This window comes from Tachypleus tridentatus, chromosome 10 (genome assembly GCF_004210375.1).
Source record: "Tachypleus tridentatus isolate NWPU-2018 chromosome 10, ASM421037v1, whole genome shotgun sequence".
NCBI lineage: Eukaryota > Metazoa > Arthropoda > Merostomata > Xiphosura > Limulidae > Tachypleus > Tachypleus tridentatus.
The window spans coordinates 11,753,087-11,771,094 of record NC_134834.1 but is presented as its reverse complement, the minus strand read 5'-3'; the positions used below and the strand labels follow the sequence as shown (position 1 = coordinate 11,771,094).

At 33.3% G+C, this 18,008-nt stretch overlaps 1 protein-coding gene across 1 annotated transcript in view; it reads left to right on the top strand.

Annotated features, from left to right (window-relative positions):
- The first annotated feature begins 2,305 nt into the window (after window positions 1-2,305).
- The window catches only part of LOC143227958 (transforming growth factor beta receptor type 3-like), a 49,650-nt gene continuing 33,947 nt past the window's right edge, over window positions 2,306-18,008 (top strand). The window contains exons 1-2 of the mRNA XM_076459308.1: window positions 2,306-2,644; window positions 15,626-15,840. Of these exons, the coding sequence (XP_076315423.1) occupies window positions 15,759-15,840 (82 nt within the window). The 5' untranslated portion in view covers window positions 2,306-2,644; window positions 15,626-15,758. The remainder of the gene's footprint in view (window positions 2,645-15,625; window positions 15,841-18,008) is intronic.

Genomic DNA, 18,008 nt, shown 5'->3' with positions numbered 1-18,008 from the left:
GATTTGTTAAGTTTGGTGTAGTATGTACGCATATCATATACATTTTATGCCTTCTTATTTTAACGTAGAATTTTTCAATACAATTTAGCAATGAGCATGGGCTAGATTAGGCTAATTTAGCGATGAGTATGGGTTAGATTAGGTTAATTTTTGTATGCAATAATATGCGTGTTCTTTACCTTCTCATACTAAGGACAACTGTTTTCAAAATTTTTCGTTTATTCTAAGTCTCTACAGATTTTGCAAAACACGAGGTAAAAAAAATCATTAATCCGATTTCAATCTAGCTACATTTGTTTTTAGTCATTCTATTGAGGTCACATCAATTATATTCATGGAGGTATAGTTGTATGTTGCACACGAATGTTCACAACCCATGTCCACCAATACTAGAATATATCGCTATCTCGAGAAAATAGTCTATCCTGTGTTTGAATGAGAATGGTCAGTCACGTGGGTAGTAATAATTAATATGGATACATTAGACATTCTTCACTGGATAATAAATTTTAAATTTAAATATTTGCGTATCATATATGGTTTGTTTTGTTTTTAAATTTCGCGCAAAGCTACACAAGAACTATCTGCGCTAGCCGTCCCTAATTTAGCAGTGTAAAACTAGAGGCAAGGCAGTTAGTCATCACCACCCACCGCCAACTCTTGGGCTACTCTTTTACCAACGAATAGTGGGATTGACCGTCACATTATAACGCCCACACGGCTGAAAGGGCAAGCATATTTGGTGCGACAGGGATTCGAACCCGCGCCCCTCAAATTGAGAGTCGAGTGCCTTAACCACCTGGCCATACCAAACCCAGTGTGTCATTTCTCGAACGATAGGTTTTACACTGTTCTGTAGATTTTCCTAATGACAAATTAACGATAATTTTGTATTATATTTACACATGATTTAGTTAGATTTAGCTTTATTTACACACCTACATACAAAACCTACTATTATGACATAAAACACATGACGTATTTTATAACTTCTTGTGTTATTATTTTTTTTTTTTGAGAATTTGTTATATCTGCATGTGTGTGCAGTTTTGACAAAACACGTTGGCCAAGCGGGAAGACCTGGCATGGCCAAGCGCGTAAGGCGTGCGACTCGTAATCCGTGGGTCGCAGGTTCGCGCCCGCGTCGCGCTAAACATGCTCGCCCTCCCCGTGGGGGTGTATATTGTGACGGTCAATGCCACTATTCGTTGGTAAAAGAGTAGCCCAAGAGTTGGCGGTGGGTGATGATAACTAACTGCCTTCTTTTTAGTCTTACACTGCTAAATTAGGGACGGCTAGCGCAGATAGCTCTGGTGTAGCTTTGTGCGAAATTCCCAAACAAACAAAAACAAACCAAGCGGGAAACTAATTTCTTTTTCCTTTTCTACCTATTGTTCTGAGTCATTCTCCTGGAGTAGCACTTTTTCTATTTCACTGGAAAAATAGCTGCTGTAAAAATCATCGTAGTATGCATAGTTAAAGAATTACGTTTTCTATTGACAATCAGTCAATCTTTTGAGGTTATAGTTTTCGTTATTGTCTCTCTGGATAAAACTAATGTTAACGAGTTAATTGAGTAACGTGAGATTTATTTCGGGCTGGAACACGATTTCCATAGATCTAGTCTGGAAGAGAATGTATTTATCACTTACTCTTGTTTGTGATTCTGAAGTTAGAACAATTTCAGATTTAACTCATTAGTCAATTGTTTGTTTGTTTTGGAATTTCGCACAAAGTTACTCGAGGGCTATCTGTGCTAGCCGTCCCTAATTTAGCAGTGTAAGACTAGAGGGAAGGCAGCTAGTCATCACCACCCACCGCCAACTCTTGGGCTACTCTTTTACCAACGAATAGTGGGATTGACCGTCACATTATACACCCCCACGGCTGGGAGGGCGAGCATGTTTAGCGCGACGCGGGCGCGAACCCGCGACCCTCGGATTACGAGTCACACGCCTTACGCGCTCGGCCATGCCAGGCCATCATTAGTCAATACAACTGTCTGTTGTGACAAGTAAAATTCATTTATTAGCGTGCTTATCTAAATAAAAATTGTACAGTCTGATTACCCAGTCTTTCTTTACTCCTTCTAACGCATTTAGTCGTAGAATACATGATTATTTAATAAAAAAAATATATATTGAAGGATTTCCCAAAATCTCAAAACTGACACTATTGCAGTCGACGTGACGATGTCGTAGTTTTTATTTACATGGATAGATGGTGCTATTGGGACAAAAGCATGATTAAACTCATGGAGAACTGGGGTTTCTCTGACAGTTTGACTGTAAAGAGTAATAAAATGTGTGATGTTCACTATGAAGAGACGTGCGGATTGGTCTTCGAGCGGTAAAATGTTCTTAATGTGAAAGTAATATGCGTACACTTATTCATAAGAATGTTTATACAACTGTGATGTTGTACACACAATGTATGTCTTTATACAAGAGGATTGACTCAACCGATTACTGAGAAATGTTTATTAATACATTTTACATGAGAGACTGAAGAAGTCGAAGCCAGTATATTTTCTAAAGCCTGAAAATATAAAGTGTTATTACTGGTACTTTCTTCTTTGCAAGTTGAGGTACTACTAGACTACAAATTCGAAAGAAAAAATTGAGCACCTTTCAAGCACACCAAGGTGTTTTTTTATTCTTGTATTCATAATTAAAACTTTACTGAAAGTTAATATTAGTTTTCGAGTAATATAGAGTAACTTGAATAAGATATATTAACATTCTATAAAAGTTGTTTGTAATGTGTAAGTTGATGTATTTCAAAAGCTTTCACTGTATATTTTTTTGCTTTTGCTTCGGGTTTTGTCACTTGTTACTTAGGGCTTTTTTTGGTATCTCAAAAATTTGAACCAGCTCTCTTTTAATCTATAATCTTGTAGAAATTATACCCAATATGCTTATGTTCATTCTTGATGTATAAACTAGAATTTACATGATTTTTTTTTCAATCTAATTTGTATTTAATTTATAAATTTGGATTTAGGACGTGGGGAGACATGGGTAAAATTTTTAAGAGCCTCAGAAATGAACTTTATAAGTCATACAGTTTAGTAGTGTTCATTAGCTATATTTTGAGCAGTTTAGAAACACCAGCGATGGGTAGATAATATTCAAATACATATAATATTTGTAATAGCATTTTATTTAAATGGCAGAACAAGTACTTTTAGGACTAAAATAACAATCTGTGAGAATCTGTTAATAAAAAAATTGTTAAAAAGTTTAAATGAAATTAAAAATCACTGTTGTCATTGAGACACAGTTGTAAATATACATGTATTTTCAATGGATCATCCAGCTTTGATTACGCAATGTAACAAAATGTTTACTGTTTCTTGTTCCTGGACAGAAAGTGTTATTTACCAATTACTTAAGCCTAAAGTAAATGGAAAGACCTATTTTTCTCTTCAAACTTTGCTTTTGTGACCTGGGAACGTATAACGAAAACATGATGGGAGATTATATTTGGGGGCTGATACGTGAAAGTGTTTACATTACAGTCGCTAATTTCGAAAGACTACTCACTTCTAAACATTTTTGTACAACTTTAATATAAATACATGTAAATCTTGATCCATATGTTGTTTTATTCAGACCTTATGTAAATGAAAATGTACAAATTTGTCCCTTTTTACCTAGAAAATAGGTTAATTTCTAAATTTCATTATCCAGGTCACAAAACCAAAGTTTGAAGGGAATAATGGCCATTTTCTGTACTTTTACAACATAAGCAAATAACACATACTATCCAGGAACAAAATTTGTGTTACATAGTGTTATTTGTGTTACATAGTGTTATTTGTGTTACATAGTGTTATTTGTGTTACATTGTGTAATTTGTGTTACATAGTGTTATTTGTGTTACATTGTGTAATTTGTTTCATAGTGTTATTTGTGTTTCATAGTGTTACTTGTGTTACATAGTGTTATTTGTGTTACATTGTGTAATTTTTTCTTTCACTTGGGAGAGTGCAGAGCAACTATATCCACTTGACCTTTGCCCTAAAATCTGACCCTGAGTAAACCATAAGTAAATTGGTTTCATTTAAGGGACCATATAGGCCCTTTACGGCTGTCCTTTCACACCCATATGGAAGGTAAATGTTTAAAATAGATAATTTTCGTTTTAAAATCCCTTAAAGTGCTAGCCTTTACTACTACCTGTGGTAACTCATTTGATTAATTAATTTAGCTTGCATGTCTTTTTTTTTTCCAAATCTGAAACTTCTGTCCTGTGGTCATTATTGTTATCAGAATATTACAAAAATAAATCTGAGATTTTTTATTTTATTAGTTGTCGAGATAGTCTTGTAAACTTGAATAAGATCATCTCTTACCCATCTTCTCCTAGGAGAACATATTAAATCATAACCTGTCTTGTGAGATAACCCTTCAATTCTCAAAATTGTCCTTTTTTGAACTCTTTCCAATAAGTCTGTATTATTTCTTACTCTAAGGAGAACAAACCAGTACACAGCATTCTAAGTGATTCATAATAGGTGATTTTCATGATTACTTGTTTTTCACTTGTAGTCCGTATGCTTATAAATACATCCTGAAATTCTAACAACAGCATTACTGGTTCTCTCTCCAGCCTTACTGTTAACTAAGTTTCCATATATAATAAAGAGAATCCTCATTTTAACAACTTAAGTGCACTATCCTCCATTTATTATAAAGAAAAATAATTTGCCAAATATCTGGCCAGCTTACAAATGGCTCCAAGACAGTTTGTAAGATCTCAGTATTATCTGGCCAGCTAACAAATGGCTCCAAGTCAGTTTGTGAGATCTCAGTGATTTTTACAGCTAATCTTCTGTGTGGCAGTTTATCAGAGCTACATAATTCACTGGAACTATCCTATTATCCAATTAAATAGTCTTTCTCTAACCTATACCAGTGTGAGTTTTACAGCTAATCTTCTGTGTGGTAGTTTATCAGAGCTACATAATTCACTGGAACTATCCTATTATCCAATTAAATAGTCTTTCTCTAACCTATACCAGTGTGATTTTTACAGCTAATCTTCTGTGTGGTAGTTTATCAGAGCTACATAATTCACTGGAACTATCCTATTATCCAATTAAATAGTCTTTCTCTAACCTATACCAGTGTGATTTTTACAGCTAATCTTCTGTGTGGCAGTTTATCAGAGCTACATAATTCACTGGAACTATCCTATTATCCAATTAAATAGTCTTTCTCTAACCTATACCAGTGTGATTTTTTACAGCTAATCTTCTGTGGTAGTTTATCAGAGCTACATAATTCACTGGAACTATCCTATTATCCAATTAAATAGTCTTTCTCTAACCTATACCAGTGTGATTTTTACAGCTAATCTTCTGTGTGGTAGTTTATCAGAGCTACATAATTCACTGGAACTATCCTATTATCCAATTAAATAGTCTTTCTCTAACCTATACCAGTGTGAGTTTTACAGCTAATCTTCTGTGTGGTAGTTTATCAGAGCTACATAATTCACTGGAACTATCCTATTATCCAATTAAATAGTCTTTCTCTAACCTATACCAGTGTGATTTTTACAGCTAATCTTCTGTGTGGCAGTTTATCAGAGCTACATAATTCACTGGAACTATTGTTTGACAGTCAATCAGTGATTGACAGTGCAACACTACAACCAATGAACAAATCAAGTTGCACCTCCAGTGGCACAGTGCAATGTTTGTGGACTCACACTGTTAGAAACTGGGTTTCAATACCCATAGTGAGAATAACAAAGATAGCCCTTTGTGCTTACTAACAAAGTTTCTAACAGGTGACCTGGAATTCTGTAATACAGTTTATCTTATCATTTTAGAATAAAAATATTGGCAGATTGAAATAGACATATTTCTTGCTTAGCATTGCTAAGTAATAAAAGGTAGGATTTTATAAAGAGTGTCTCCTACTGAGTACCATTATCTCCTACTGAGTACCATTATCCTCCATTATAAAAAAGTTTCAGAGTAAATCCAGTCATTTTTGTTACTTGGTCTAATGCTTCAGTGAACTTGCAGACTAATAGTAAAGTTGTTTACAAAACAAGAAATGAAAATTATGATTTTCAGGAAAATATTTAATTTTTAATTGGTATTAATAATTTATATTTGTTCTAAGGCATGAAGACACTGTATTTGTTGTTATCAGATTTTTCATCTGTGACACTGTATTCATTGGTATCAGATGTTTCATCTGCGACACTGTATTTGCTGTTATCAGATTTTTCTTCTGTGACACTGTATTTGCTGTTATCAGATTTTTCATTTGTGACACTGTATTTGTTGTTATCAGATTTTTCATCTGTGACACTGTATTTGTTGTTATCAGATTTTTCATCTGTGACACTGTATTTGCTGTTATCAGATTTTTCATTTGTGACACTATTTGTTATCAGATTTTTCATCTGTGACACTCTATTTGTTGTTATCAGATTTTTCATCTGTGACACTGTATTCATTGGTATCAGATGTTTCATCTGCGACACTGTATTTGCTGTTATCAGATTTTTCTTCTGTGACACTGTATTTGCTGTTATCAGATTTTTAATTTGTGACACTGTATTTGTTGTTATCAGATTTTTCATCTGTGACACTGTATTTGTTGTTATCAGATTTTTCATCTGTGACACTGTATTTGCTGTTATCAGATTTTTCATTTGTGACACTGTATTTGTTGTTATCAGATTTTTCATCTGTGACACTGTATTTGCTGTTATCAGATTTTCAGCTAACATTGTTTGAAATGATTTTGGGATAAGTCCACAGTTTCCATCACAGGTAATATTGCTTTTTTAACCATATAATTTAGTAAATTTATTTATACATCAGAAATATCTTCTGTAATAAGAATAAAACATACTACTGTGGTAGTCATGGACAGGGGTACAGAAGGGACATGTACCATACATCCTGAATGTTATTTTCAGCCAAAAAAATGTTTCATCTCGTTTGCTTGTCACTTTCTCACTTTTAACCAAGTTTGGAGTATGTGGTGGTGGGTGGATTTGGAAACCGGAAAATGCATTTAGTGACAGAAATAGGATGAAAGAAGGTGAAACCAGTCACAATTTCAAAGTTTCTAGGAATGCATTCTTTTAATGCTTACTTTAGACACACGTGCAGCATTTCTGTACGTTACGATTGACTCTCAGATTAAAGATGGTACAGTGTCCGTATCAGAAGGATATAAAAACCCAAATTAGTCTTCACTGCTTGTGTTTTAACAGCTTCAGGTACAGATGTAATCATGTTTTATTATTACTTTTGGACTTTGAGAAGATGGGTTAGGCACAATGTAGCTATTGTAATTTTTGTTTTCTAACAGGGTGATTGTTTTACAGACAAAAGGTGTTGTTGTAAGTTGTAGAAGCTGTTACTTAAAAAGCATTGAAGAGGAAAATTGATGCTTGGTTTACATTATATGTTCTCCTGAGGATGGATTACAAGGGTAGCTATGAAGGACTAAAGTGGTTCATTCTTGTTATGAAACCACTTGTAGTTATAATACCTACAAATATTTCACTTCATCACTTAAATATTAAAATTATGCACGTTGTTTTACTTTTGGACTTTATTTAGAATTCTGATGTATGTTCAGGATAGCTTTTGGGCTTCATTAAAATGATGTATGTTCAGGATAGCTTTTGGGCTTCATTAAAATGATGTATGTTCAGGATAACTTTTGGGCTTCATTAAAATGATGTATGTTCAGGATAACTTTTGGGCTTCATTAAAATGATGTATGTTCAGGATAACTTTTGGGCTTCATTAAAATGATGTATGTTCAGGATAACTTTTGGGCTTCATTAAAATGATGTATGTTCAGGATAACTTTTGGGCTTCTTTAAAATGATGTATGTTCAGGATAGCTTTTGGGCTTCATTAAAATGATGTATGTTCAGGATAGCTTTTGGGCTTCATTAAAATGATGTATGTTCAGGATAACTTTTGGGCTTCATTAAAATGATGTATGTTCAGGATAGCTTTTGGGCTTCATTAAAATGATGTATGTTCAGGATAGCTTTTGGGCTTCATTAAAATGATGTATGTTCAGGATAACTTTTGGGCTTCATTAAAATGATGTATGTTCAGGATAACTTTGGGCTTCATTAAAATGATGTATGTTCAGGATAACTTTTGGGCTTCATTAAAATGATGTATGTTCAGGATAGCTTTGGGCTTCATTAAAATGATGTATGTTCAGGATAGCTTTTGGGCTTCATTAAAATGATGTATGTTCAGGATAACTTTTGGGCTTCATTAAAATGATGTATGTTCAGGATAGCTTTTGGGCTTCATTAAAATGATGTATGTTCAGGATAACTTTTAGGCTTTACTAAGATGTTAAGATGTAGGTTTAGGATAACTTTTGGGCTTCACTTAACATGTTGAGGTGTTTAGGGTAACTTTTAGGCTTCATTAAAGAGTAGTGTGTATTAGATATTTGTTAGGCTTAAATGTGTTTGTCATTAAATGTAGTAAATGTAGGTTTTTGCTTTTAGAAGATTGTGGTTTGATCAAACTAACCGTACAAATCTGTACTTTCAGTGATAAAAGCGACTTCTTAATTTGCATGTCCAGAAAATGATATAACATTTGTGGTGAAGGTTTAATGTTATAAAACAGCTGTAATATACACATTTTTTATGAGCATAGGTAAATATTTTATCTACTTTTTAATATGATTCAATGAAGGAGCTTGTTTAGTTTTCACTGTCATGTTTAGAAACAGCTGCCAGCTTCAGTATGTACTGAATAGTATGATATGTTGACTACCAGTTGCTGTTATCCATGGTATATTTAGATATGTACTGAATAGTATGATATGTTGACCTCCAGTTACTATTATCCATGGTATATTTAGGTATGTACTGAATAGTATGATATGTTGACTACCAGTTACTGTTATCTATGGTATATTTAGGTATGTACTGAATAGTATGATATGTTGACCACCAGTTACTATTATCCATGGTATATTTAGGTATGTACTGAATAGTATGATATGTTGACTACCAGTTCCTGTTATCCATGGTATATTTAGGTATGTACTGAATAGTATGATATGTTGACCACCAGTTTCTGTTATCCATGGTATATTTAGGTATGTACTGAATAGTATGATATGTTGACTACCAGTTGCTGTTATCCATGGTATATTTAGGTATGTACTGAATAGTATGATATGTTGACCACCAGTTACTATTATCCATGGTATATTTAGGTATGTACTGAATAGTATGATATGTTGACCACCAGTTACTGTTATCCATGGTATATTTAGGTATGTACTGAATAGTATGATATGTTGACCACCAGTTACTATTATCCATGGTATATTTAGGTATGTACTGAATAGTATGATATGTTGACTACCAGTTTCTGTTATCCATGGTATATTTAGGTATGTACTGAATAGTATGATATGTTGACCACCAGTTACTGTTATCCATGGTATATTTAGTTATGTACTGAATAGTATATGTTGACCACCAGTTACTATTATCCATGGTATATTTAGGTATGTACTGAATAGTATGATATGTTTACTACCAGTTGCTGTTATCCATGGTATATTTAGGTATGTACTGAATAGTATGATATGTTGACCACCAGTTACTGTTATCCATGGTATATTTAGGTATGTACTGAATAGTATGATATGTTGACCACCAGTTACTATTATCCATGGTATATTTAGGTATGTACTGAATAGTATGATATGTTGACTACCAGTTACTGTTATCCATGGTATATTTAGGTATGTACTGAATAGTATGATATGTTGACTACCAGTTACTGTTATCCATGGTATATTTAGGTATGTACTGAATAGTATGATATGTTGACTACCAGTTACTGTTATCCATGGTATATTTAGGTATGTACTGAATAGTATGATATGTTGACTACCAGTTACTGTTATCCATGGTATATTTAGGTATGTACTGAATAGTATGATATGTTGACCACCAGTTACTATTATCCATGGTATATTTAGGTATGTACTGAATAGTATGATATGTTGACCACCAGTTACTGTTATCCATGGTATATTTAGGTATGTACTGAATAGTATGATATGTTGACCACCAGTTACTATTATCCATGGTATATTTAGGTATGTACTGAATAGTATGATATGTTGACTACCAGTTTCTGTTATCCATGGTATATTTAGGTATGTACTGAATAGTATGATATGTTGACTACCAGTTTCTGTTATCCATGGTATATTTAGGTATGTACTGAATAGTATGATATGTTGACCACCAGTTACTATTATCCATGGTATATTTAGGTATGTACTGAATAGTATGATATGTTGACTACCAGTTACTATTATCCATGGTATATTTACGTATGTACTGAATAGTATGATATGTTGACTACCAGTTACTATTATCATGGTATATTTAGGTATGTACTGAATAGTATGATATGTTGACCACCAGTTACTGTTATCCATGGTATATTTAGGTATGTACTGTATAGTATGATATGTTGACCACCAGTTACTATTATCCATGGTATATTTAGGTATGTACTGAATAGTATGATATGTTGACCACCAGTTACTATTATCCATGGTATATTTAGGTATGTACTGAATAGTATGATATGTTGACCACCAGTTACGATAATCCATGGTATATTTAGGTATGTACTGAATAGTATGATATGTTGACCACCAGTTACTATTATCCATGGTATATTTAGGTATGTACTGAATAGTATGATATGCTGACCACCAGTTACTGTTATCCATGGTATATTTAGGTATGTACTGAATAGTATGATATGCTGACCACCAGTTACTGTTATCCATGGTATATTTAGGTATGTACTGAATAGTATGATATGTTGACTACCAGTTGCTGTTATCCATGGTATATTTAGGTATGTACTGAATAGTATGATATGTTGACTACCAGTTACTGTTATCCATGATATATTTAGGTATGTACTGAATAGTATGATATGTTGACTACCAGTTACTATTATCCATGGTATATTTAGGTATGTACTGAATAGTATGATATGTTGACTACCAGTTACTATTATCCATGGTATATTTACATTATGTACTGAATAGTATGATATGTTGACCACCAGTTACTATTATCCATGGTATATTTAGGTATGTACTGAATAGTATGATATGTTGATCACCAGTTACTATTATCCATGGTATATTTAGGTATGTACTGAATAGTATGATATGTTGACCACCAGTTACTATTATCCATGGTATATTTAGGTATGTACTGAATAGTATGATATGCTGACCACCAGTTACTGTTATCCATGGTATATTTAGGTACGCACTGAATAGTATGATATGCTGACTACCAGTTTCTGTTATCCATGGTATATTTAGGTATGTACTGAATAGTATGATATGTTGACTACCAGTTGCTGTTATCCATGGTATATTTAGGTATGTACTGAATAGTATGATGTGTTGACTACCAGTTGCTGTTATTCATGGTATATTTAGGTATGTACTGAATAGTATGATATGTTGACCACCAGTTACTATTATCCATGGTATATTTAGGTATGTACTGAATAGTATGATATGTTGACCACCAGTTACTGTTATCCATTGTATATTTAGGTATGTACTGAATAGTATGATATGTTGACTACCAGTTACTGTTATCCATGGTATATTTACGTATGTACTGAATAGTATGATATGTTGACCACCAGTTACTATTATCCATGGTATATTTAGGTATGTACTGAATAGTATGATACGTTGACTACCAGTTACTATTATCCATGGTATATTTACGTATGTACTGAATAGTATGATATGTTGACTACCAGTTACTATTATCATGGTATATTTAGGTATGTACTGAATAGTATGATATGTTGACCACCAGTTACTGTTATCCATGGTATATTTAGGTATGTACTGTATAGTATGATATGTTGACCACCAGTTACTATTATCCATGGTATATTTAGGTATGTACTGAATAGTATGATATGTTGACCACCAGTTACTATTATCCATGGTATATTTAGGTATGTACTGAATAGTATGATATGTTGACCACCAGTTACGATAATCCATGGTATATTTAGGTATGTACTGAATAGTATGATATGTTGACCACCAGTTACTATTATCCATGGTATATTTAGGTATGTACTGAATAGTATGATATGCTGACCACCAGTTACTGTTATCCATGGTATATTTAGGTATGTACTGAATAGTATGATATGCTGACCACCAGTTACTGTTATCCATGGTATATTTAGGTATGTACTGAATAGTATGATATGTTGACTACCAGTTGCTGTTATCCATGGTATATTTAGGTATGTACTGAATAGTATGATATGTTGACTACCAGTTACTGTTATCCATGATATATTTAGGTATGTACTGAATAGTATGATATGTTGACTACCAGTTACTATTATCCATGGTATATTTAGGTATGTACTGAATAGTATGATATGTTGACTACCAGTTACTATTATCCATGGTATATTTACGTATGTACTGAATAGTATGATATGTTGACCACCAGTTACTATTATCCATGGTATATTTAGGTATGTACTGAATAGTATGATATGTTGATCACCAGTTACTATTATCCATGGTATATTTAGGTATGTACTGAATAGTATGATATGTTGACCACCAGTTACTATTATCCATGGTATATTTAGGTATGTACTGAATAGTATGATATGCTGACCACCAGTTACTGTTATCCATGGTATATTTAGGTACGTACTGAATAGTATGATATGCTGACTACCAGTTTCTGTTATCCATGGTATATTTAGGTATGTACTGAATAGTATGATATGTTGACTACCAGTTGCTGTTATCCATGGTATATTTAGGTATGTACTGAATAGTATGATGTGTTGACTACCAGTTGCTGTTATTCATGGTATATTTAGGTATGTACTGAATAGTATGATATGTTGACCACCAGTTACTATTATCCATGGTATATTTAGGTATGTACTGAATAGTATGATATGTTGACCACCAGTTACTGTTATCCATTGTATATTTAGGTATGTACTGAATAGTATGATATGTTGACTACCAGTTACTGTTATCCATGGTATATTTAGGTATGTACTGAATAGTATGATATGTTGACCACCAGTTACTGTTATCCATGGTATATTTAGGTATGTACCGAATAGTATGATATATTGACCACCAGTTACTGTTATCCATGGTATATTTAGGTATGTACTGAATAGTACGATATGTTGACTACCAGTTACTGTTATCCATGGTATATTTAGGTATGTACTGAATAGTATGATATGTTGACCACCAGTTACTGTTATCCATGGTATATTTAGGTATGTACTGAATAGTATGATATGTTGACCACCAGTTACTATTATCCATGGTATATTTAGGTATGTACTGAATAGTATGATATGTTGACTACCAGTTACTGTTATCCATGATATATTTAGGTATGTACTGAATAGTATGATATGTTGACCACCAGTTTCTATTATCCATGGTGTATTTAGGTATGTACTGAATAGTATGATATGTTGACCACCAGTTACTATTATCCATGGTATATTTAGGTATGTACTGAATAGTATGATATGTTGACTACCAGTTTCTGTTATCCATGGTATATTTAGGTATGTACTGAATAGTATGATATGTTGACTACCAGTTTCTGTTATCCATGGTATATTTAGGTATGTACTGAATAGTATGATATGTTGACTACCAGTTGCTGTTATCCATGGTATATTTAGGTATGTACTGAATAGTATGATATGTTGGCCACCAGTTACTATTATCCATGGTATATTTAGGTATGTACTAAATAGTATGATATTTTGACCACCAGTTACTGTTATCCATGGTATATTTAGGTATGTACTGAATAGTATGATATGTTGACTACCAGTTACTATTATCCATGGTATATTTAGGTATGTACTGAATAGTATGATATGTTGACTACCAGTTACTATTATCCATGGTATATTTACGTATGTACTGAATAGTATGATATGTTGACTACCAGTTACTATTATCATGGTATATTTAGGTATGTACTGAATAGTATGATATGTTAACCACCAGTTACTGTTATCCATGGTATATTTAGGTATGTACTGTATAGTGTGATATGTTGACCACCAGTTACTATTATCCATGGTATATTTAGGTATGTACTGAATAGTATGATATGTTGACCACCAGTTACTATTATCCATGGTATATTTAGGTATGTACTGAATAGTATGATATGTTGACCACCAGTTACTATTATCCATTGTATATTTAGGTATGTACTGAATAGTATGATATGCTGACTACCAGTTACTGTTATCCATGGTATATTTAGGTATGTACTGAATAGTATGATATGTTGACCACCAGTTACTATTATCCATGGTATATTTAGGTATGTACTGAATAGTATGATATGTTGACCACCAGTTACTATTATCCATGGTATATTTAGGTATGTACTGAATAGTATGATATGTTGACCACCAGTTACTATTATCCATTGTATATTTAGGTATGTACTGAATAGTATGATATGCTGACTACCAGTTACTGTTATCCATGGTATATTTAGGTATGTACTGAATAGTATGATATGTTGACCACCAGTTACTGTTATTCATGGTATATTTAGGTATGTACTGAATAGTATGATATGTTGACTACCAGTTACTGTTATCCATGATATATTTAGGTATGTACTGAATAGTATGATATGTTGACCACCAGTTACTATTATCCATGGTATATTTAGGTATGTACTGAATAGTATGATATGTTGACCACCAGTTCCTGTTATCCATGGTATATTTAGGTATGTACTGAATAGTATGATATGTTGACTACCAGTTGCTGTTATTCATGGTATATTTAGGTATGTACTGAATAATATGATATGTTGACCACCAGTTACTATTATCCATGGTATATTTAGGTATGTACTGAATAGTATGATATGTTGACCACCAGTTACTGTTATCCATGGTATATTTAGGTATGTACTGAATAGTATGATATGTTGACTACCAGTTGCTGTTATCCATGGTATATTTAGGTATGTACTGAATAGTATGATATGTTGACCACCAGTTACTATTATCCATGGTATATTTAGGTATGTACTGAATAGTATGATATGTTGACTAGCAGTTACTATTATCCATGGTATATTTTTTTATGTTTGTTACAAAAATTTGTCTATATATATCTAAATGCTAAATGTTGGTTTATCACATAGTGGTATATATGGTATATTTGGTTTTTGTTGCAAAAATTTGATCATATATAAATAAATACTAAATAATGGTTTGAGATACACACACACAGCAGATATTCATGGTCTGTTTTTTATGTTTATGAGATATGTAAATACTAAATATTGATTTCAGATACACCCACATTACCAGATAGTGGAATTTGTAATTTTACAATTGCTTTAAAATTTGATACATGTAAAATTACTGTTTACTTAGGAAATAATTATTGCCAGGTACTAGTATTCATGGTAGTTTTTATATTTGGTCCAGATATAAACACTTATTGTATATATATTTTTTTAGGGCCCTAAAGTTGATTTACTAGCATAAAATAACACAATCTGTCAACGTAACAAGAAACATCATCTGTCACTGAAGGTTGGAAGAGCCACTGCAAGTGGTCAGTTGAGAAAATCTTTATTTTGAATCCAGCAGAATGGATTTCCACATAATGAACATTTTTCTTCTGGTTGCTGTCGCAAGGATTCACTTTATTGTAATGACAAAAGGAAAATCTGGTGAGTATTATCCGACCACTTGTTCGATCCTAGGTGAAACATTACTTCTAGTTACCTGTATTCATCAAATGTACAGCTTCTCCAGAAAAATACAGAATTTCTTTAAGTATCAAACACCAAATTGTGAAGAAAGTGTATTTTTTTGTCTTTCATATGTTTGTTACTTCATATGATAGTTTTTTGAAAATGTGCTTGAACTCTCATCAGGTGTACAACAGAAAAAATAAAACTCAGTATGTTTATCTCAAAGGGTAGCAGTACCAATTAACATTGGATATTAGTGATGAAGTATATTTTACCATTTGTGTCCAAGGGGGATTTGTAAAAGTCACAGTCGTCCGACACAACAGAGACAGGATGTCTTTCCTACCACCATCTTTATGTTGAATTTGGGGGCATTATGAAGAGTATGTGCAGACATGTTCTCTTTCATGTTTACAGGGAAAACTAGGAAAGTTACAGGGAAAACTAGTTTTCCCTCAGTTGTTGAAACAAGTCTTATTTGTATGAAATCTTTAGTTTACAAGCTGGTTAAGGGCTGGCTTTTAGTAGTCATATTTTTATAGAGGTTTCTCTTTATGAGTTAACATGTTGGCTGCCATGTACTCCAGCAATGAGTGACCACTGACTTTTGGTTATGGACACCACAAAACGCTGGGAGGTCACAGACTATTATGTTTCAAAGCCAAACGTTACTTGTGATATGTGAGTTTGGGACACCGTGGTTACTCCTTGGCAGCTTTTGAACATTTAATTTTATCCATAGTTAATTTATTATGTGGCAGCCAATGTGTTAATATTGTTTTTTGAAGTTTTGTAGAAGTTGTTATTATAAAACCAGTGTTTCTGTATTTTGTTTAATATTATAAAAACAATTTTAGAATCTTTGCCTTTCAATTCTATTACGACATCTTGGATGACATATAACAAGCTGTTTTATCTTCACGTGCACCTCAAGTACTGATCACTTTAGAAATCAATGGATTATGATAGAAAAGCCTCATGGGAGATATATAGGACTCAGTTGAAATAGTGAATAACAAGCTACTAATGTTACAAAGGTTAGCGTTACATTTAGAAATGTTTCAGTTGAGACTCTTAACAACTACCAGCACTGCTAACTACCTTATCCAACAGGTTCGGAGTGACACACCAGAAGGAAATATCCAGAGCACAGACAGGGTACAGAAAAAAGAAGAGACCTTAGCCAAACTTCCTGGCCATTTGGTAAGGCTTGACCAGTTACCTTAACTACGTGCTCTAGGTGAAATGGTGGATTCGGTAGCACTTGGCTTGTTTATGGATGCCACGACAGACAAGGATATGAGAATTAGATAGAAGCAAAGTAAAAGTACATTTTTAACCCTTTTGCTGCATAATTAATTTCATATACAGGCCCAGTCAGTGTCATTTTCTCTATCAAAAACATTGTAAGTTAGCAGAAGCAGTATATGTTATACATGATGATATATAAGACACTGTGACATTGATGTTTATGACATTATGGTGTCAATAACTGACCTAAGTTATGGTAGCATTAGTCATCTGCTGCTCCAGTTTGTTCATACTTGTGTTTCCCACTCATGCTCCCAAGTGTCATTAAAACCACTGTCAATATATGTTAATTTTCTGCCAACTGTAGTCGCTTCTTGCAGTTGAAAGGGTTAAGGGAAGCTCTGCAGTTGGCAAAGGAACTTGAAACATAAGAGTTGCAAATAAACAACTAAAGATCTCTTCAGTTATGAGAACATCAGATCCTGTAATATTAAAACATCAACTACTGGTAGTCTGGAAGAACTCAGATAAGAATACTCCATTTGCCCCAGATGAGCAGAGAGGCTCATTATTTGAGGAAATATCAGCTGAGAGCTCGTGGATTTATTAATGGAAAACCTTGCAGAATGTTGATTGATACTGGTTCAAAAGCTGCCGTAGTATGATCCAATTTGGTGATGAAAGGTGGAAGGTCCAGAGACATGAGTGATGTGATGAGTAGTTTAGTGTAATGGTCCAGCACAAGAGAAGCTGGACATCACCCTTCTGTAGGGAACTTCACTGTAACTCATGGTGAGAGTAAGTGACATCAAGAAAGTGTGTATTGGGAACATTCTTTATGTGAAGGCATGAATGCAAGATCAGGTTAGCTTAGTGGTATATGACCAGGAGAC